Source organism: Osmerus mordax, chromosome 21 (assembly GCF_038355195.1).
Source record: "Osmerus mordax isolate fOsmMor3 chromosome 21, fOsmMor3.pri, whole genome shotgun sequence".
In the NCBI taxonomy this organism is placed as follows: domain Eukaryota; kingdom Metazoa; phylum Chordata; class Actinopteri; order Osmeriformes; family Osmeridae; genus Osmerus; species Osmerus mordax.
Window position 1 is genome coordinate 4,945,268 of NC_090070.1, and position 20,818 is coordinate 4,966,085.

The 20,818-nt window shown below is 43.5% G+C and overlaps 1 protein-coding gene across 2 annotated transcripts in view; it reads right to left on the minus strand.

The window, feature by feature from the left end:
• Positions 1–138: 138 nt before the first annotated feature.
• Positions 139–20,818, minus strand: part of mark1 (MAP/microtubule affinity-regulating kinase 1) — a 39,294-nt gene continuing 18,614 nt past the window's right edge. Inside the window, exons 4-18 of one of the 2 annotated variants that reach the window (XM_067259822.1) lie at positions 20,103–20,151; positions 18,393–18,458; positions 17,981–18,051; positions 14,758–14,814; positions 14,442–14,678; positions 14,160–14,279; positions 13,093–13,192; positions 12,754–12,866; positions 12,283–12,436; positions 11,980–12,164; positions 6,066–6,157; positions 5,692–5,853; positions 4,981–5,247; positions 3,511–3,555; positions 139–2,869 (exon numbers count right to left, since the gene is read on the minus strand). In XM_067259822.1, coding sequence (XP_067115923.1) covers positions 2,527–2,869; positions 3,511–3,555; positions 4,981–5,247; positions 5,692–5,853; positions 6,066–6,157; positions 11,980–12,164; positions 12,283–12,436; positions 12,754–12,866; positions 13,093–13,192; positions 14,160–14,279; positions 14,442–14,678; positions 14,758–14,814; positions 17,981–18,051; positions 18,393–18,458; positions 20,103–20,151 — 2,061 coding nt within the window. In that variant the 3' untranslated portion in view covers positions 139–2,526. The remainder of the gene's footprint in view (positions 2,870–3,510; positions 3,556–4,980; positions 5,248–5,691; positions 5,854–6,065; positions 6,158–11,979; positions 12,165–12,282; positions 12,437–12,753; positions 12,867–13,092; positions 13,193–14,159; positions 14,280–14,441; positions 14,679–14,757; positions 14,815–17,980; positions 18,052–18,392; positions 18,459–20,102; positions 20,152–20,818) is intronic. The other variant, XM_067259823.1, reaches the window with a different exon arrangement.

The following is a 20,818-nucleotide window of genomic DNA, read 5'->3' on the forward strand; positions in this document are numbered from 1 at the left end:
GGTCAGACCCCCCCAAATACCCCCGTAATTCGCACACTGCGCTGGGTACTTTCTGAACGACTCTACAGCTCTTCTGTATTACCAAATATTTGATCAAACATCTACACAGAAAGGAATAAACGACAGCAGACATTTGGCTCGAGACTCCTTTCAAGTAAGCTTTAATATTGTGCACCAGTGAGACTGAATCTAGATGACTCATCAAGCTTTTCCTCGAATGTATGTTGGAGTGGATGAGGTGTAAGTGAGGTGAGGGGGGTGGAGGAGGGGGAGGTTTAATTGAAGGGGATGGACTGTGGAGGGGAGGGAACGGTGGAAGAGGGGGAGGGTGCATTTATAGAGGTGGGGGTGTTATCATTTACATTTCGTCAACCCTTTCTGATCCTCTGCTCCTTCAGCTAAGGCAACATGACAAGTCTCCCTATTATGTGTACCATAGAAAAAATGGGAACCTGCATCGACAACGGCCGTGCCACGCACCACTGTACAGGGACGACCTTCCAGCTCTCACATGCGCACTTGTGTAGATAGGTAAAAAGGGATTGGCACAAGTATTAGCAAAACGGATTCAAAAGCCACCGAACCTAGCAAAGAGCAAGGTTGGAGAGACTTCCATTTTGCTTATACCTATCTAACCCTTGAGTGACGCATGGCGAGGCTTAAGTTGTCGTTTCTGGACAGCAACAATAAAATAACGCCACCCTCTCCAACTCTCCCAGACGTTTATCTCCCAAAATGTCTCGTAGACGAATAGAGACGTGACACTTCAGCTTGCGAAAATGGTTCAAAGGGTTTGTCACAGCTTTTCACCTTGTTTTCAGACCCCCCCATCCTCCTTAATTTCCAAAAACAGGACATTGAAAAAGAACACCTTGCGTTTTCCCTTCTCTGTCGCTTTTTAAGGGTGTGGTCTAACACCGACTGCTCTTTACAGTAATACAACATGGAATACCATTGCACAGTTAACCCTCATGACTTAAGTACAAAATAACGAGTAGAAATGTACCAGCACTAGTGGTTCTTTTGACGTACTCTCATCGCAATCACTAATTACAAAGTGGGGGAGAAAACAAATGTTTAAACAATCTCCAAAAATAAACGTTAAAATCCTATTTTCCTCTCGTACAGGTGAATGCCTCAGAAACATCAAGCAGCACATTAAAAAGGCATAATGTGGTGGAATAAATACAATTGCAAGAAGAACAAATAAAATGAAAATAAAGCATAAACCAACCAAAACTGATTTTTCTTCTGAATATCAATGACCTGTGCTAGGGCCTCTGATAAAGTCCCATTAAAGAGACAATAAGCTTTGTTTTAACACTGAGTATCAAGCGTTGTGCGGTCTTATGCAAAACATGACAGATAAAGCATTCATAACTAATCTCTTGGCCTGTCATTGGACAGCATTTGATTACATTTACATAATTTATGGTTATGTTTAAATAATTAGCTTATTCCTAAGAATATGACTACGCAATTCATGTCAAGCTTAAGACTGCATACATAAGGCTTACCGTGTGGACAAATCATGGTCCTTTCAATAATGCTCAACATTGTAGTTCCATTAAGTGTAAAGGCAGGATTTGCCCAGGTCCAAGTGTGCCTTCTTAAAGATCCCTTATGCAAGTCAATGCAATAAACAGAACATTGTCAACTGTAGTGCTAAAATAACCATCCGGCACTGCTTCATGATGAACAACATGAAAGTGTCCAAAATAGTGCATTAAGAGGAATGACTTAGGGCTTTGGGATGTACGTATGTATGCAATTTCCTTTTTTTCAGTCAAGTCATTGAATAATTATGTATACGGGAGGGAAATAAATTGCCAAAGAAAAAAATGGAAATAAGCAAGTTTTTTTTGTTCCTTGTGAGAATAAAAAAATAAACTTAAAATTTCAGTGGAGGCAAACAATCTACACATTATGTTGACAATACAAGGAAAGATAATTCCAAACCCCCCAAAATTACAGTATGACACAATAAACACACTTTCTGTACAGAAACCAAGACTATACAATACCTGCAGACGTTATGCTGAAGAGTCTTGTTTTATACAACTCTATGTAACTCGACAAAACACATTCTCAATTTTTGTAACTGTACATGTGGAAAAATTTGCGATGCAGTCTTTATTTCAACCCCCCTGCGCAATGTAATTGAAATGAGCAAGCCATCAGTGTGAACAGTCTCATATTATTGCAATGATGGGTCTATTTTCTTTTCTACCTTATCGGTTCTCAAAACGTGTTAACTCTGATTCTGGGTACACACACACACACACGTGTATTTTCTTTACGATTTGTTTCACCACACAATACAGCAGTTGTCTGGAATAGCAATATTCTCAATATGGCGGCATAGCGTGTCAATTTCAAGGATGCCTGTGAACTTGAGGAGACTCAAGACCCCTCACCCTCAGACCCCCACCCCTTTACCAGATTTCAACATTGTACATTAATAGTCTTTAGTTTGTTTGCTTGTTAAAAAAAAAAAAAAAAAAAAAAAAAAAGGCTTTAAAACGTTCACAGCTTGAGCTCGTCGGCCACTTTGGACGCGATGTTCTTGAAGGCGATGGACGTCCCCGAGATCCGCTTGAAGCGCACACCGTTGAGCGAGAGGCGGGGCAACTTGCACACCTCCATCTCCCATTGGACCAGGCTCTCCTGGCGGGCGTCGCCGTGGACGCAGAAGAGCAGGAAGCGCTCGCGCTGCTCGTAGTCGCAGTTGTTGGCGTCCAGGACCTTTCGGATCTCACGCATCATGTCGCCGGGCTCCATGGACGACGTGGTCTTCATGCTCCAGGTGAAACGAAGTGAGCGCGGCTTCGAGTCCCGGCCATCTTCCCTGGGTTCCCCGGATGCGCTCCTGTGGAGAGGAGATAAGGACGTGAGAACGTCAAGCCCAACGGGCGTGTTGCTTTTGACCTTCGGTCAGAGCTCGATTTGGTACTGTCCAAAAACCTCCAAAATAAGTTGGCCTGGGCTAAAGAAATGGCTAGAAGAGCGCTAAAGGAAAATTCTGTTTTGTTAAGAGTTTTCCAGGCACACAGAGATAGTATAGCAGGATTAAACATTGGTAAAATAAAGATAAAAATCCCCCACTTTATCATATAACTCAACTTGACAAACATGCACAAAACAACATAACCTCACACGCCACGACTACTGCAGATGAAAACTGTATTTACACACTACAAACACAAACAAACATAGGTCAGGAAGGTCTTTCTTTTAAACTGCGATTCTTAAGACTAAGTATTCATAGCTATAGATTCTTTCATGCTTTCTTCAAAACACAACACATGCTAGAAGTTCTGTCAAGTGAACTAGTACCTTCCACTTATTTGCAGGTGTCAGACATAGAAACAGGCATGGGTTCAGATTCCTTTTGACAAACTGGGAAGTCATGGAGGATGGGATGACGTTTGTTTTACACAGAATGAAACAAGACATGGAAAAGGGGACGTTTTGGAGTGTGGGGGCTTTTCGCTGGTGGCTGTACCTCACCTTGGGGTGTCTGTCCGGCCACTGGCCTCTCCTTCACTCGGGGCCCTTGGAAAGTCAATCACAACAGTTCAACAGTGTTCAACAAGAAGATGCATGAGTTGAGTGTTTGAGCACACACACACAGAACGAGGGATGTGTGAGGTAGTATGCTGGGGTGGGGGGGGGGTACGGTTGAGGTGGGAGAGTGGGGACGTCAAACCAAAAATGTCTAGACAGTACGCAACAATGTCCTCGGTGGGAGAGTTAAATGAGAGGTCAGCTATTTTTCTGTGTGCACGAGCTACGAGAGTAAGACAACATGGGAAACGTAGTTCATAAACTTAGGGGTTAGCTAGAGAGTAGGCATTGTGCTAAAAGAGATCTACAAAGTCAAACCAAGGATAAGACAAGAGCAGGTAAGACAGGACAGGTAATTGCACATTCCAGGCATCGCAGTGTTGTCAATGTTGTTAGAAGTACAAGGGCCAATAGTGAGTAGGGGAAAGCCGGTAGCAAAGTGAGGTTCTGTCATTGGGTTTCACAGGTTTCATGGTAGCCACACACAGCAGGGGTCTCTGTACCCGAGGGTGTGAGGGGTAGCATGTTCTTTAAGGGGGAGGGGGGTCTAAAAGATGTTAGGGAAAGCAGGAGAATTGGGGATGGTGGTGTTTAGGGTTGTAACCATGGTAACCACTCCTACCTCTGGTAAGCCCTGAAAGACATTGTTCTAAAAAATTAAAAAAAAAGCAAAAGAAGAAAGAAAAGAGAAAAAGTTGGTAGGGGTGTTTTTACATGAAAAGGACTGTGAGAGAAGAGTTAGGAACAGACAAGAAGAGGGAGATAGTGATAGTGGCATATCTTGCAGGGTGAAATGGTGGTCAGTATCTTGGCAAAGCTCACCTTTATTGCAACGTAATCAAACAACATGTGAAAGGTTCAAAGGAAATCAACTAAACTGTATTATCAACAACCTATTGAAACCACACAGCAACATTCTCCACATCCATGATGCCAAGAAGCCAATTCCTGGTCTCTAACTCATTAAATGAGTAGCGCAAATAGTGTATATTTTGGGCGCTTTGAGCACCAGGGGTGTTCAATCCTGGTCCTCAGGGGCTGCTGTCCTGTACGTTTCCCTGATCCAGCACACCTGATTCAAATGAATGTTCGTTATCAGGCTTCCACCGAGCTTGATAACAACCCATTCATTAATCAGGTATGTTGGATCAAAACAAAGTTAATATTCTGCATACAACCTCTTTATGACCCAAAGGAGTGCAGTGCTGGGATTGACGTTGTTTGGATAAGCATTTCGACATCAAATAATGAAGCTTGGCTTGCTCTTCGCGTCACAGCCCCTTCACTCTGATTGGTCCTCAAGCTTGATCCATGTCATTCTACTTTTACTGTCTAAAAAGTGTAACCCCCTCACCAGCTTTCATCACACATGGACCGCCACAAAGGGCTTCTACTGACTTGTTATCGACTGACCTGCGAACAAACTTGGAGGTGATCTTGCTGATGATGCCTGTGGACGTGCCCCTGCGTGCCTGCGCCAGGGCCCCGGTGTCGTGTGACAGCGTGGGCGACGCCGGTGGCCCGTTGTAGGTGGCCGAGCGGCGGTCGCGGAGCTGGGCGCCGTGGAAGGTCGAGCGGCTGGAGCTGCCGCGGGGGAAGCGCGTACGGTCAGGCGTGGCACTGCTGCTGCTGCTGATGCTGTGCGCCGAGGGCGAGGCGGCGGGGGGCCGCTGGGTAGTGCTGGAACCACACAGAGAGAAAGGGGGGGGGCGGGGGGGGGGGTGAGCTTATGGAGCGCGTACGGCATTTTTGAATCAAGATTGTTTTTGATACGGAGTGTCACAGAGATGGAAGAGGGAGGTGAGGGGGATAGAAGGATGGAGGTGGGGGGGTTGGAGGATGGAAGAGAGAGGCGAAAGGTGAAATAATGTAGAGAACTAAAACTAAAAAGGGCAATGGGGTAAGATGGTCGGTAAAAGAGAGAGAAACATGGGAAAGAGGGACGGGCTGGGGTTGAGCTAAAGGACAAGTGACCGAAGGTATGATATGAAAACAGTAAAAGCAGAAAAGAGAACCTTTGTCCTTTATAAAAACCCATCTACTACATGCACTCAAACAAAAATACATCGATAACATGGGTGATACAACGGCAAAGCCACAGACAGCTCCAGCCACAGGCCTGACCTTTTGTACTCTGTGTTGTCGTCTATAGGGGGCAGTGGAGACTTGATGGGGTGGCCTGAGGCTGACATGGACTTTACATGGCGGGGTCGTGCTGAGGTGGCAGCCGAAGTCGCCCCGGACGATGGTGAGGAGCCTCCAGCTGCAGCGGACACCTCCGTCAGACTGAGGGAGAAAGAGAGAGGATATGGAGAGACCAAAAATAGTAGAAAAGAAGGGAAGGAATTACAGGAGACGGTTAGAGAATAGACGGCAGAAGAGAATGTGATGTCATTCAGAGATGATTAAATTTATTTATTTTTTAAACAGCAGTGACGACCTTTGCCTTCATCCACATCAACAGCTTTCACGTTCGTTTTTGTTTCAGTGTGGCTCACCTGCTGTCCTTGCCGTTGGGGATGGCCGAGTAGCGGTCGGTGCTGGTGCGCTCACACACGTACGTGTTCCTTCGCGTCATAGCACCGCTGTTCTATGGGACACCGACACATATGGACACAAGACACACACTTTCAAATCTCCAACAGTTGGTTTATTCATGTGAGAGCAATGTTATGTAAATATGCAACAAATATGAATCTACCAAAATTCTTGTGGATTTTCTTTGAAGTTCATATTAAAAAGACATGCTTTAGACCAGGGGTTTTCAAAGTGTAAGACAGTGAGCCTCCCTTGAGAGAACATCAAGTCACCGGGGCCTCCCCCATTTTAACGGGGTCATAGAATGATTTTTGGGGGGTATTTCACACTGTTATTTTAGGTCTCCGAATAGGGTATGTAACATTGGTTGGGCTGAAAATGTCCCGGGTGCTGTTCTATGCGCCCTAATGCACCCTGTGAAATAGCCCTGGAATAAAACGAGAGGGTTTCTTCTTTCTATGGTATGCTCATGAATATATAGATGAGCTGCACGCTGATTGGTTGGTTTACGAGTGAAGCTGCGGAGCAAAGCGCAACATGGCCAACAGTACTCACTGAAACATCGAAGGTGGAGACTTGAAATAAAAACGTACAAATAAACCTATTGTGTCTGCACAACACTGTTTTCAACAAATTGACGAGACATCATTTGAAATGATAACGTTAGTTGTTTCCACTTCTGTTGTCAAGCAAACGGGATCAACATAGGCAGATGCCTGCGGAATTTGCAGGGTCTCATGCTATCATTAGCCAGAACCTTTTTGCAGACCACCAGGGCCGGATCAGAGCCATAGAAAAAGAGAGTTGCGACACGCTTTGATCTCGCCGACACGTGATCACGTGGTTCATGTAGCTCGCTGTAGTTCCAAAAAACCCCACTGCTGTCAACTGGTTTGAATGGTTTTCAATGAAGCTGGCCAACGGAAGTCGCTTTCTCAGGCAAATGATGAATGAAACAGGCTCGGTTAAAGAAATCCGATATTCTGGCTATCTTCAGCAGACTCGTATCTACAAAAGGCAGTCCTCCCTGACGTGTTTGGTGTAGAATGGAGTGAAATACAACATTGTGAACACTCACTGCCAGTGAAACACAGGAAAAAAGCTAGAGCTTTTTTGTCACGTGGTTCCGGTAGCTCCCTGTAGTTAAACAAAACCCCCACTGCTGTCAACCTGTTTGAATGGTTTTCGGCGGGACGGACAGCAGCACCATCTCGATTCACGGACATTTTCGGTATATTAACACATAATGTCAATTGGTTACTGGTGTGTTGTATCATGTATGTCTGATACTTTATTAACATGTATGTATTACACGAACTTATACATAACGCAATATTGTGAAGCAGAGCTAGAAATGGCTATGCTAGCTACCATACTGTACAAACGGTACTGTACCATACTGTACATACCAAACAGTAGCCTAATGAGGACTATATTGTTCCACTTAACGTTTAACCTTAGACGGTTGAAGTTAATGGGTCTTGTTAAACGTTTTTTTATTCATCAGCCCACTTACAATTTAGCCTACCACATTAACAACACTTATATTTGTAGTACTTGATGCAAGTTGAATCTAACCATTATCACCAGCAACTGCTCAATTTAAGACAAGAAAGGAGTTTGGTAAATAGAACAGAATAAACTAGAGAGGGTACAATTTCTGGGGAAATTGTAGGGTGTGCTTGCTTGCGTCGGTTGCACAGGGGTCCGTTTTTGAATGACATTTTTACAACTGATTTCTGTATATTTTATATGAAAATGCATACTTATTATTTATAAAGATTAAATAGATTTAAAAGCATTTTTTTTTGCTGCTCATTTACAACTGAAAATACGAGTGAAGTGTAGAATGAAATAGATGTCTTCTCATTTCCCCTGCAAGAGGCAGCCTCATCGTTGAATCAAAACGAATACATTTGGCAGACCGGTGTAAAAATGGACCTAATCTCTAAGACTTAAACGTCATTTTAAGTTTTTCCCTTCTCGTGATATTTTCAGGCATGTAGCCTACTCATTGCATTCATTCATTAATAAAGAACCCCCTTGGAAGATTATTGTACGACGTTACCCGGCAGTAGAAGATGGAATCGCGATTCAGACAGTCCCATCTAACTGAAAATATGCCCCCCAAAACGTAAATAAGCTTGAAATTTATTTAGTGGAAAATCGCTCATTCATAAAAAGCTCACTGGTAGCGATCATTGTCAGTAACAACGCAAAATGCGATATAGCCCTGTGTGGAGAAGCTGCCCCGGTAAATTGTACTACTACGGTACAGTACTAGACTACTGCTGTGTTTGTCTTGGTAGCGATTGCGTTGGTTGAATTGGATTTAACGTTCCGTTTAGGCTGAAATTAATTATTTTCATGAACAGATTGACAACGTTTAGGCTGTGGCAATGAAGTTCAGGTTAGTAGTTAGATAGACTTTTGATTTAAGTAAGGGGAGTGCCAAACATGTTCTGTCGCCGTTCTGTCGCCGTTTGACTTCCTACAGCTGTGTAGATGTTTTTGTAGTGTCTCGCGTAGGCTACAGCGTTGCAGTGAGCAACACTGGTTTGAAACCACAGGTAATGATAATTTCACCCACAAATCGTTTACTTGTAATGTAATGTCATAATAAATCCTACAACGAAAATGTATTTGTGAGGAATGTTTATTTTAAAGATTGAAAACAGATGCATCATAGACCACTGTAGTATGTGTTGCCCGGGCAACAGAGGCTAATGTCATGATGCTAATGCTTCAGTGAAATAGTAGACTAGCTACCGTTTCCAAAAGTAGATGTGGGCCTACTTCCTTAATAATATCAGCTAATATTGTACATTACATTTCATAATTGTGTTTCACATCACAAAGTAAAATGAGTAAATAGTTATCACCCTGGCCTCTTTGCTTGTGGCGTTCCTTCAGCTGCCTTGCAGTAAAGCTATAGTTAGCCTAGCTATCCCCCAAGTTAACAGATGTGAAACGAATGTTCTGCTACAGGTAGTCACGCGTGTTTTCGTGACGTTAGTGACGTAAGTAACGTCAGTGACTGTGGCTAGCAAATTAGCCACCGTTAGCTTCACTTTTCACCACAAAAACGCAATTTCTACTTAAACCATGCAACGTAACGTAAATAAAAATACAACCAACGCAATCGCTACCAAGACGAACCTTCTGACACCGCTGTTGTGTATGTAGTCCAAATATTGACTGATCTTTAAGGGGGAGAAAATAAATAATAAATAAATATATATGTGAGAGAACAAAGGTTGTGCTCTCGCCGAAGGCTTGAGCACACCCAACAAGGCAACCAACTGAATTCAATAAAACAATATGTCCTGTGTTCTTCCACTCCTTTTGTTTGTAGTGATCCGGTGATCTTCTGGCTATGATACAGTACATGTACAGCTAGCTAGAGTAAAAGTGTTGCTTACGTAGACCTACAGTCTAGCTCCAACTGCATTTAGAATCTAACAAGCTTACGATAAACTTTAACTAAAGCTGGCTATATAAAATAATACTAATAACAATTACATTTACATTTAGTCATTTAGCAGACGCTCTTATCCAGAGCGACTTACAGTAAGTACAGGGACATTCCCCCGAGGCAAGTAGGGTGAAGTGCCTTGCCCAAGGACACAACATCAGTTGGCATGACCGGGAATTGAACTGGCAACCTTCGGATTACTAGCCCGATTCCCTCACCGCTCAGCCAACTGACTCCAATTGATATGTGGTGGTCGAAATATGAAAAAATGCAGGATTTTTGTGAATTTACCAGCTAACTTGCTTCGGACCACTTAATTTGCAATTCATTGTTGCTAGCTCTACTTTGTAACCCTTTGTATGCCAACGAACACCAATAATTAGAATTTATTTGACAGACTATAAGCCAACTGACTTCTGGTTATGATACACGTGCTCTCTAGGTAGCTTCAGTAAAAGTGTTGCTTATGTTACTAGCTAGACCTACAGTCTAGCTCTAACTGCGTTTCGAATCAAACAAGCTATAATCTTAAGATAAACTTTATCTAAAGCTAGCTATATGAAATACTACTAATAACAATTGATATGTGGTGGTAAAATATGAAAAAATGGCAGATGGTGGCACCATCGTAACTTTTTTTGAGCATTTAAAATAGGCTATATCTCTTGTTCTGCCTGTTTTGTAATATACGTGCCTAACATGTCTATACTAAAATAATATCGGCATTATAAGTATTATAACTATGATGATTTTTCAGTTGGCTAATTTTTGGTGCCCCCTCAGGAGTTGGTGCCACTATGCACAGCGCGTAGTGCGCGTTATGGGAGCGGTGGCACTGGCTACTAGACTACACAAACACTGTTTTTGACTTGATTTAACATAATATTTTGATCGAAAGAGTTGCAATAAAGTACTCACATTAAGGAAAGTTAGGACTGCGTTCATAACGTGATATAACATTTTAGTTGACATTGTCCAGGGCCCCTTAGATGTCATGTGCCCCTGGGCAAGTTGCCCTAATGGTTAATCTGGCCTAGACCACACATTGTGACTTTTGAACATCGGCTGGCCCTATCCAAGAAAATCCCAACTTTAAATATTCCTCATCATATTTTCTGCGCTTTCTGCTAGGTTCAGACATTTTATATTGGCAAAGTTGCTGTCACTGCTAGCTAAAAATGTTTCGTGTCAAGTATACTTTACAAGCTGTCAGGACTGAGAGAGATTAAAATACATTAAAATATGTATATTTGTGTATTCTATTCCATACATCTACCAAATTATTAGTTTCCAGAAAGCATATATATATATTTTTTTAAATCATTTTGAAAATATATATTTGCCGCCTCCCCTGAAACGCTTTGGCGCGCCTCCCCTTAAACTCTCTGGCGCCCCAAAGGGGAGGCGCGCCTCACACTTTGAAAACCCCTGCTTTAGACATGTTTATAAAGTTTGCAGTAGTAAAGGGTTGACAAAAGGGGGTCCCCTCCTGTTTGACGAGAATTCACAGAGCTGACACAATTTAATTGCTGAAAGATACAAAAGGAGAATATTTCACCCACCCCAAAAACAGAAAGGCTATAGGGTCTAGTAGGGTCTGTTATATACCCATTGTCAAACACTGGAAAGCATAAACCCTAAAGGCTTATATATGCTTCTGCGTTTTTCGAAAAACTGACACATGGGAACGCCCTCTTCTCCGAGGAACGCCCTCTACGAGCTCTCCGTCAGACCTCGGAGAGCCCCGGAGAGCTCGACGTGCACCTCCTGAATTTTCTAACTATCCGTCGTGAGCGACGGAGAGATACGGAGACCCCCTTGGCTGTGATTGGTCAGTATTAAGAATCGCTTGCGTCAGGGGCGGGGTTGCCGGGATAAACAGGACGAACAGAATCCTTTGACCGCCATTGCTGTAAGTTTTCACAATTCATATTTCAGCTAAACAGTACATGTAAATCAGCATCTGAATTAAAATGTGACGAGAAATGGGCAGTGTAGTTGCTGAAAATGTGCGTATTTTATTGATGAAACGGCTAATTTGTAAATTTGCTCTGACTTCTCGATAACCTAGGTAAATAAACACTCCACGACGATTTACAAAAAAACGTTGCGCCACCTACTCTTCTGGCGGTGAATTGTTTTCAGCACCCACAGCCTACGGAGAACCATAAACGCAATCTATCCGTCCGTATCCGTGCGTATCCGTGCGCCCGCCCATCCGTAAACGGAGATGCAGAAGCATATTGCGACCTTAATACGCTTTAGGTTTGATAGACAACCCGGTGGACTGGTTGACACAATGGATGGTTGATTGGCTCTTCGACCCCGCAATGACTCCTCATGTCAGAACCTCCAAAACCACTTACTGACCCCACAGCCCTTCTGCGCCACCCTCTTACCCCTGAGGCTGTGGAGGACTTCTTCCTTGTCTCCTGTGCCACCAGAGGCGAGGCGGGCATGTCACCCTTAGAGCCAGTGGTGCCCAGTTTACGTGTGGCGTCCCAGTCCTCCTTCTTGTCGCTTTCCACACTGTTGGCCTGCACCCGCTTGGTGTAGGACACCGTTGGGGGGATAGAGGGTGCAACTGAAGCGGGGAAAATATCAATATTAGAACTAGAATTCTGACATTTTCAGAACAGTGACAACCCTAGGGTGTTGATTAGACCCCATTTCTGCGGCCGCGATGGGCATTCTGCACTTACCATGGTCGCTGAAGCGCCGCTGTTTCTGATTGGCAGATATGCTGCGGGTGACCTTGGAGTGGGCGGGTGACTGGCTAGAGCTGTTGTTCAGGTCACTGCTTGGTCGTGACCTTTGACACAGGTTACTGTTGGACAGGGACTCGCTGCCCTCAAACTGTCAGGGATGAGAGGTACAGTAGAGGAAGTAAGGTTGGAGTTTTTGTTGGAACAAAAACACTTTATATTCATGTCTGAAGCATGGAGGAATAGCACAGTAGAGGAAATTAATCATATTTTGGATCGTATTTTTCCAGGTATACTATATATTCCGGTAATTTAATCAAAACCATTTGTGCTCACCTGGTTTTTGCCCACACTACACAGTCACACCTCAGTAGGTCGCTTCTTTAGATAACTAATGACAAATCTGACCAACAACACCGTTTGTGAGAAGAGCATTTAAACTGGGACCCAGCTCTTTCTGGGACCTACCTCTACAGGTTTCCTTCCCAGCAGGAGGTACGTGGCCATGACCTCATCGTACTTCTGTCCCACCAACGCCTCAGAGATCTCGTCTTTGGAGAAGCCCATGGTGACCATCAGTTCTGAGGGGGGGAGAGAGGAAAGTGGGGGTGGGGGGTGGGCAATGTGTGAGTGACGAAGCCACATTGCTCTCACTCATCACTATGGAGGTAACACCCTCTTCATCAAGCCTGGCATTTTCTGTGTGTATGTGCTCTTGTTGGACCAAATGTCTTAACAAATATAGTAAAGAAACTTTACTATGACCTTGTGGGGCCTTTGTGTTTGTGTACATGTTCAGTCACTGACCTATCCGTTTGATGTCACTGATGTCCACCTCAGGCTCCGTGTAGGGTTTAAGCTCCTCCTCCTCGTGGCCCACATTCATCCAGCGGTCTCTCATGATTTGCTGACGAGGTAGTCAAACGAGACATGATTGGCTCACACCCACACTCAAAACCATCAAATCAAAAAACATCCATCTCCCGCACCCCAAGTACAAATCTTGGGTGTTTCAATCCAGAAGTGTGTTTCCTTACATTTTACCTCCCTCTGACAAGAGAATGACAGGACTAAATCTGGATAATAGTCTGGGAATGAGAAGGATTTATTCTTGCACATAGGGCCGGGCGGTATGGCCAAAAATGTATATCACGGTATAATTCTGAAGCACGGACGGTAACGGTGTATATCACAATATATTCGTTTTTCTTAACATTTCATGACAATGCGATCCGAACCGCTGTGGCTAATCTAGACTACCGTCCTCGGCTGGATTAGGATTGTGTACGGCAGGTGTGTCGCATGGGTAAAATGTTTCCAACTTTTGCAGTGCTTTGCCATGGAAGAAGAGCTAAATGTAGCTTTCAACAGTACGTTTATGGGATCACAAGAAAACTTTTTTTTACAATATTTGTAGTGAGGTATAACAATTTATTACATGGCTAAATTATCGATTATGTTGGCCTACAATAAACATTTCACAATTCTAACCAACTTGGCATCATTGCTTGCATGGCTACACTCTTCCATGCTGCATGTTTGACTTTTAAGTCTCTGTAAACGTCGGAAGTTGTCATATAAAACTAAAAGATAAAGCCCAAATCGATGCTCTCCTCCAAATGTGCAATACTAATTATGAGGATGGGGAAGAATGCTAGCGATATTTGTGTTAAAGTTTACATGGTATAGTCAAAATCCATATCGTAGGCCAAATTCATACCGGTATATTTCTATACAGTTCATACCGTCCTCCCCTACATGGACATGTCCTATAACTTTAAACCTGCAAATGTTGAAAACTCTCAAGGAAGAAAACAACTTTCTAAGATGGATATCAATCCTGTAACATGAGCCCTGTGAGTTTTGTGTCCTACCTCCAGACTTCCACGTTTGCCTGGGTTGAGCACCAGCAATTTCTTGAGCAAGTTTTCACAGTCTGTAGACATGTAGAAAGGGATGCGATACTTTCCCCTGAGGACTCGCTCTCTCAGCTCCTACACAAACACACACACCAAGGCAGATTAAATAACTTCTTGATAAACTATACACTTGAACAATATGTCAAGAAATTGATAGAATATGTGTGCATGTCCATCCAAAAAAAGAACGGTACACACACTCAAAAGGCAACTGGAAAACTCTTTTTTCACACGCACCTTTAGGTTCTGCCCGTCAAAGGGCAGTGAACCGCTGACCAGCGTGTAGAGGATGACCCCCAGGCTCCATACGTCCACCTCAGGCCCGTCGTACTTCTTCCCCTGGAAGAGCTCCGGGGCGGCGTAGGGAGGAGAGCCGCAGAAGGTGTCCAGCTTGCTGCCCAGCGTGAACTCATTGCTGAAGCCAAAGTCAGCGATCTTGATGTTCATGTCGGCGTCCAGAAGCAGGTTCTCTGCCTGTTTAGGAGCGAGGGTGGATGAGAGACAGGCAAGGAAGAGAAGGATGAGAGGCAGTGTGCGTGTGTGTTTCACTCACCTTAAGATCCCTGTGAACAATCCTCTTCTGATGGCAATATTGCACTGCAGAGACAATCTGAAGGAGAGTGAGACAAAGAGAATCAGTTTCATACATTTTCAGAGGCAATTCTTAAACATCTAAACATTCCCAATACCACTTTTCAATTCTGATATTTTGAAATAGCAATACAGTATTTATTTTCTTTATCAGAGTTCAAGGAACTCTCAATAAAGAGTTGCCTGTCCGCATCAGAATGCGGTACGACCTTCTGTCTGTTAATGTTGCTAACGGGGACTCATTAATCACTATAACAACATTAGCTGCCGCGCTAATAAAACCCGAAGCAGCGCAACCATTTTTGATAGTCACTAACGCAAGCTAATTAATTAGCCAGTCAGTGAATAAAACGATGCTCTCAACGGAGGCTGCATTTGAGTCCTGCGATAAGAATAATTGAATGAAGAATGAGAGTCCCGCATCAAACACTATGAAAATGCATCCTTCCTTCCTAGTTTCAACTGATGTTGATTTTAGAGATTCACTCTCTTATTGATTTTCTGGTCACAGACTGAGCCCCATCCCTACCAAATCAATAGTGAAATAAATATTAATTGTCCATCCTTTGTGTTCAGCCAACACTCCTACTGTAAGTGTTAGAATTTGGCGTTTCTCATTAAATTTCGCCATGCATGTAAGAAGAAAATACAAAACAAACACCAAAATACGCTGTAACTTCCAATAAATAACATTCAAGTTCAAGTTGTTGGTGCAGTACATTTTTGTACGGCACTTTTCCTCAGGGGAGGTTGTGGACCATTTCAACTGGGGGGGAAAGCTGGGATTGTACTCTCAGCGGACCAGTTACATTAAACATTATTGTTGTGAAAGGGGCAAAGGCCACCCCCCCCCAGAAGAACCACCCCTGCTAATAATCATGAATAAGCTGAAGATAAGCTGGGAAACGTCACAAGAATGACAAAGACACGAGAACTAGACCGCAGTCATGTCACATTAAAACAGTGGCAAGAGCCTTCATTCCTACAAGGTAAAGAGTTGAGGCTAAAGTTCCAAACTGCAGCCACTTGAGGGCAGCATGACTTGTGATTTGTGTGTACTACACTGTACACCAACAGTTGCACCTCCAGTCATCCGTCCGTCAAACTCCTGAAGTTTGCGGACGACACCACCCTTATTGGGCTCATCTCTGGTGGAGACGAGTCTGATTATAGGTGGGAAGCGGCCAACCTGGTGACCTGGTGCAGCCAGAACAACTTAGAGCTCATAAGAGTGGAGATGGTTGTGGACTTCAGGAGGAACACAGCCCCACTCACCCCCATCACCCTGTGTGACTCCCCAGTCAACACTGTGGAGTCCTTCCGCTTCCTGGGCACTATCCTCTCCCAGGACCTCAAGTGGGAACTGAACATCAGCTCCCTCATCAAGAAAGCACAACAGAGGATGTACTTCCTTCGGCAGCTGAAGAAGTTCAACCTGCCAAAGACAATGATGGTGCACTTCTACTCAGCCATCATTGAGTCCATCCTCACCTCCTCCATCACCGTCTGGTACGCTGCTGCCACTGCCAAGGACAAGAGCAGACTACCGCGTATCATCCGTACTGCTGAGAAGGTGATTGGCTGCAATCTGCCTACCCTCGAGGACCTGCACACCTCGAGGACCCTGAGGCGAGCGAGGAAGATTGTGGCCGACTCCTCCCACCCTGGTCACTCCCTGTTTCAGTCACTCCCCTCCGGCAGAAGGCTGCGGTCTATCAGGACCAATACCTCACGCCACAAAAACAGTTTCTTCCCTTCCGCTGTTGGCCTCTTCAACAAGGCCAAGGGACCACACTGACTCAAATGACTTCTTGCTTAAAACACTCTGCTTTTGCACTGCACCACAACATGGTATCTTGTACATTTGTATTTTTTTGTAATATTTGTATTTTTGTATTTTTATATTGTAATTTACGGCAACTTATATTTTATTGTATATTTAATTCTATTCTTATCCCACTTAGTACTGCTAGTTTATGTACCCTTAGTATAGTTAGTCCACATATTTAAATTTTAGGTATATGTTTATTGTATGCACCTTCCTGCCAAAGCAAATTCCTTGTCTGTGCAAACTTTCATGGCGAATAAATCCCTTTCTGATTCTGATTCTGAAGTGATAAACTACTTCCATGTCCTGTCTTTCTACTTAGTGATTCAGTAGGACATTGGCACCAGTGCTGACTAATATATATATATATGAATGGCATTCTCTGGCACTAGACTTTAACATTCGGGTTAACAAACAGACTCATACCAAAGTTGTTGTTAATACATCCTCACCAGCTGTCAGATCTCTCACACACACAATCCCTGAGAGACTATTAGCTCGTCTCCTTATTCAGAGCACAAACCCATCTCCTGTAGTGCCTGTAGCAGGGAAATGCACTCCTGAGCTACAGTACTCTCCATCTCTCCCTCTCACTCCATCACCCTGTCAACCTCTCCCTCCATCACCCTGTCTCCATCACCCTCCCCCTCCTTCTCCCCTCTCTCCCCCTTTCCCTCTCGATATCACACTTTCCATCTTCTCTCTTCTCCCCTCTCCCTATAACCCCTTACCTTTGTCTTTCCTCCCTCTCCCTCTCCCTCTCCTCTTCTCTATCACACTTCTCATCTTTCTTCCTCTCCTCCCCTCTCTCTATAACCCTTTGTCTCCCCCTTTCCTCCTTCTCTCTCCCCTTCTCTATCACATTCTCCATCTTTCTCCCTCTCCTTCTGCTCCCTCCATCTCGAACACCAATAATCATCCCTCCCTTTTTTCACTCCCTCCCTCTGTCCCTCCCACTAATCTCTCTCTTGCTCTGCTCCATGACTGTTCTGGCCTCTCCTGCCCAGCATCTCTCACTCCCCATCCCCTCTTCCTCTCCCTTTCGCCTTCATCAGTGCCACCCTCCCCTCCTCCCTTGCCATTTCTCTCGGTCCCCACCTCTCTATTGCAACAATTTTTCTTTACTTCCTAGATCCCTTTGCCACCCCATCCTCCCCTCCCTGCATTCCCCCTTTCACCCCTGCATTCTCTCTTTCATCTCGGGGTAGATTCGTGTCTGCAAACATGACCGACGATGTGGGAGATGCACAAGGACGGCACCTTGCTCCAGTTTCAGATTTTGATGTCCCTGTGTGTGTTTCTCTGTGTGTGTTTCTCTGTGTGTGTTTCTGTGTGTGTGTCTGACAGACACACTTACCTGACGAAACTTGGCCCGCGCCTCCTTCTCCTTCATCCGTCCATGTGCAACTAAGTAGTCAAACACTTCGCCTGGGAGACACACGTACACAAACCAAAAAGTCAATATCAGGAGTCCATGAGCCTGCCTGAAGCTAGACCAACTATGTGACACCAGGGTTAACATTTTTAAGTGAATAAAAATAAATAAAAGTAAATAGAGTGTAAATGATCATGGGAAACATCATTTTTAACAAGTTCTATTTGAAGAAGAGACAATATAAATGACCCCCGCTCACGCACTGACCCCAGTCAGAGGTATATGCCGCAGTGGCCTTCATATCCGTTGGTTTTTAACTCATAAAAAGAATACTGCAAAGGCCAGGCTAAGATGCTGTGGCAAGGTCAGGAGGACCTGGACCAATGCTGCTCACCTCCACTGGCGTACTCCATTATCAAATAGAGTGTCTTCTCTGTTTCGATGACTTCAAATAATTTAACTTGCGGAAAAAAGGAGACAGAGAAAACATTAGTTGGGAAGTGAATGTGTGTGTGTGTGTAGAGTTTGGATGCTTGGGGTGTTGGTACCCATCTTGTCTAGTTAGTAAATCCTACTGTTACTATGACTAGGGATTTGTGAGAAAAGATCAGCTTGTTTGTATTTGTTATGAACTACGCATGACCTCTCTATGCATGACCTCTCTGTCACAAGACACAAGAACATCTATTCTACAATGAAACATTGCAGCATTAAATCCAGGGACCAAATTGGTTAAGAGGTCCAAATGTAAAGCCTTGTCTGAAACACACACAACCGCACACACCCAGGCTAACGTGTGGCAACGTGTTTCCTGATTTACTCCACGCTAATTGCCGAAGAATGACACCCTTCCTGTCACACTCATTTCATTATTATGAACAGAGGAAGAGAAAGAGATATTTAGAAAAAGAGAGATATAGAAAGAGAGAAGGAAAGTCTTGAGAGGGGGCAATGGACAAGGACTAGAGATCCGACCACAAAAACCTGATGAAGAGCTTCTACCACAGGTGGACCAGAACAGTAGTTCTGGTTTACCTGTGCTAACAAATAACAAACATGGGCATGGGGTGTGGATTCAGGAACAACCAATAAATTGCTCCATTTTTGGAAAAGGGGTTATGACATTGTCTGACTCATAAATTTACTCAAGCTGGTTTTGATAACAGTTATGCTACATGTACTGTATATCAGCGGTGTTGCATTTTTGTTAGTATTTGCATAATATTATGGTATTTTACTGTAAATACTAGAACTTCTGTCACACTACATAAAGTGTTCTAAAATTAATCCCCAGCATAGTAACTACGGCAAGACAGACAGTAGATGATGACTAACTGATCTTTCATCATTTAATCTCTTCGTCAAAATAATTTGATACAACAAAACGACCCACAATAACTATTCCTGGAAAGGATGCCTTGTGCTTTAAATAAATATTTGCAGCGTGTATGTGTGTGCATCTCTGAGTGTGAGTCTGTCTGTGTGTGTGTACAATAACTCTTCGTCTCTAAGGTCCCAATGACTCCATCAGACAGCGTTAAATGGAAACCATGTTTGATGGGCGTAATTTGGACTGGCTCACTCCGAGGAATGGACCAACACAGGAGCATCTCAAAGTCAAACAGGGCGGACCGCCAGGAAAAAAATATCACAACCTCCGGCTTCCTCCACCATCCCTCATGGCCCAACGATGCAATTTCAATCCCAGAGTGCAGCTTTCCATCAACTTGTTGTGTACTGAATACCGGATGTGCCTCTCATCATATTGACCGTAGCAGACTAGGCACACTACATTTAAAATTATGGGTGAATGCTGTCGACTAAGCAGGCTATGGCCTGGCACAAATTCTCAGGTTTTGAATGCAGTCTCATTTTACACAGACGCAAAATGTTTTGGTTGTCAAAGACAGATAACAATAGATGCAGTACTGAATTTTGTCTGCAAAAAAACAAACAAAAAAACATCCAGAGTTCTTGCAATGTGTTAATCACATCGTTGGCAATGTGGGAGTGTGATATCACCTACCTAAATAAATGAACAGTTAACTCTACATAATTAGGCTCCATTTCTGCCAAGAGATTAAACTAATGAATACAAGCTTACCTATGTTGGGGTGATTCAAGATCTTCATAATCCTTACTTCGCGAAAGAGCTGTGAAAGAGAAAGGAAAAGAGAAGATTTTATCTCAATCTAAATGTAACACTTTTTACTGATGGCTTTCTCACTCTCAGACAAGTTTAATGATTCTGAAACATGCAAAAGGGATTAATAATAAATCAAATTAAAAATAGAAAATTGGGTGACATCGTGTGACATTCGAGAGATATGTCATGCTGTAGAACACCAAAGGATAAAAGAGAGGACAGTATCTGGCTGTTTAGCAGAACAGTTGTGTCAGTCTGAGTGACTGAATATGCCAGCATGTGATCATAGCATGTCTACCACAAGACAAGTAGACTCATAAACAACACCAGAGTTTAAGTCTAACCTGTATCATCCAAAATTGCCTAAAGATTTCAAGCACTTTTTTAAAACCAATTACAATGTCCCCTACAATGTAAAGTGTAATGTAAATTGTCATCTATCCCTTTTGCAATTCTGTCAAAGTCAAATTGACTTTGTCTCGGAACTTGCTTAACAGACTTGCTTCCAGCCCAGGATTAATTACTACATGTAACACAATTAGGAACAGAATCAAAGTCCTCAAATTGAGCTGAGGCGGGCAAGCCAATAATTTGACAACCATTATAAGTTTGCATAAATGGGTTTTCCAGTAGCTAAAACCCAATATGCCCCTCATCCTAAGGTATTATTGGCA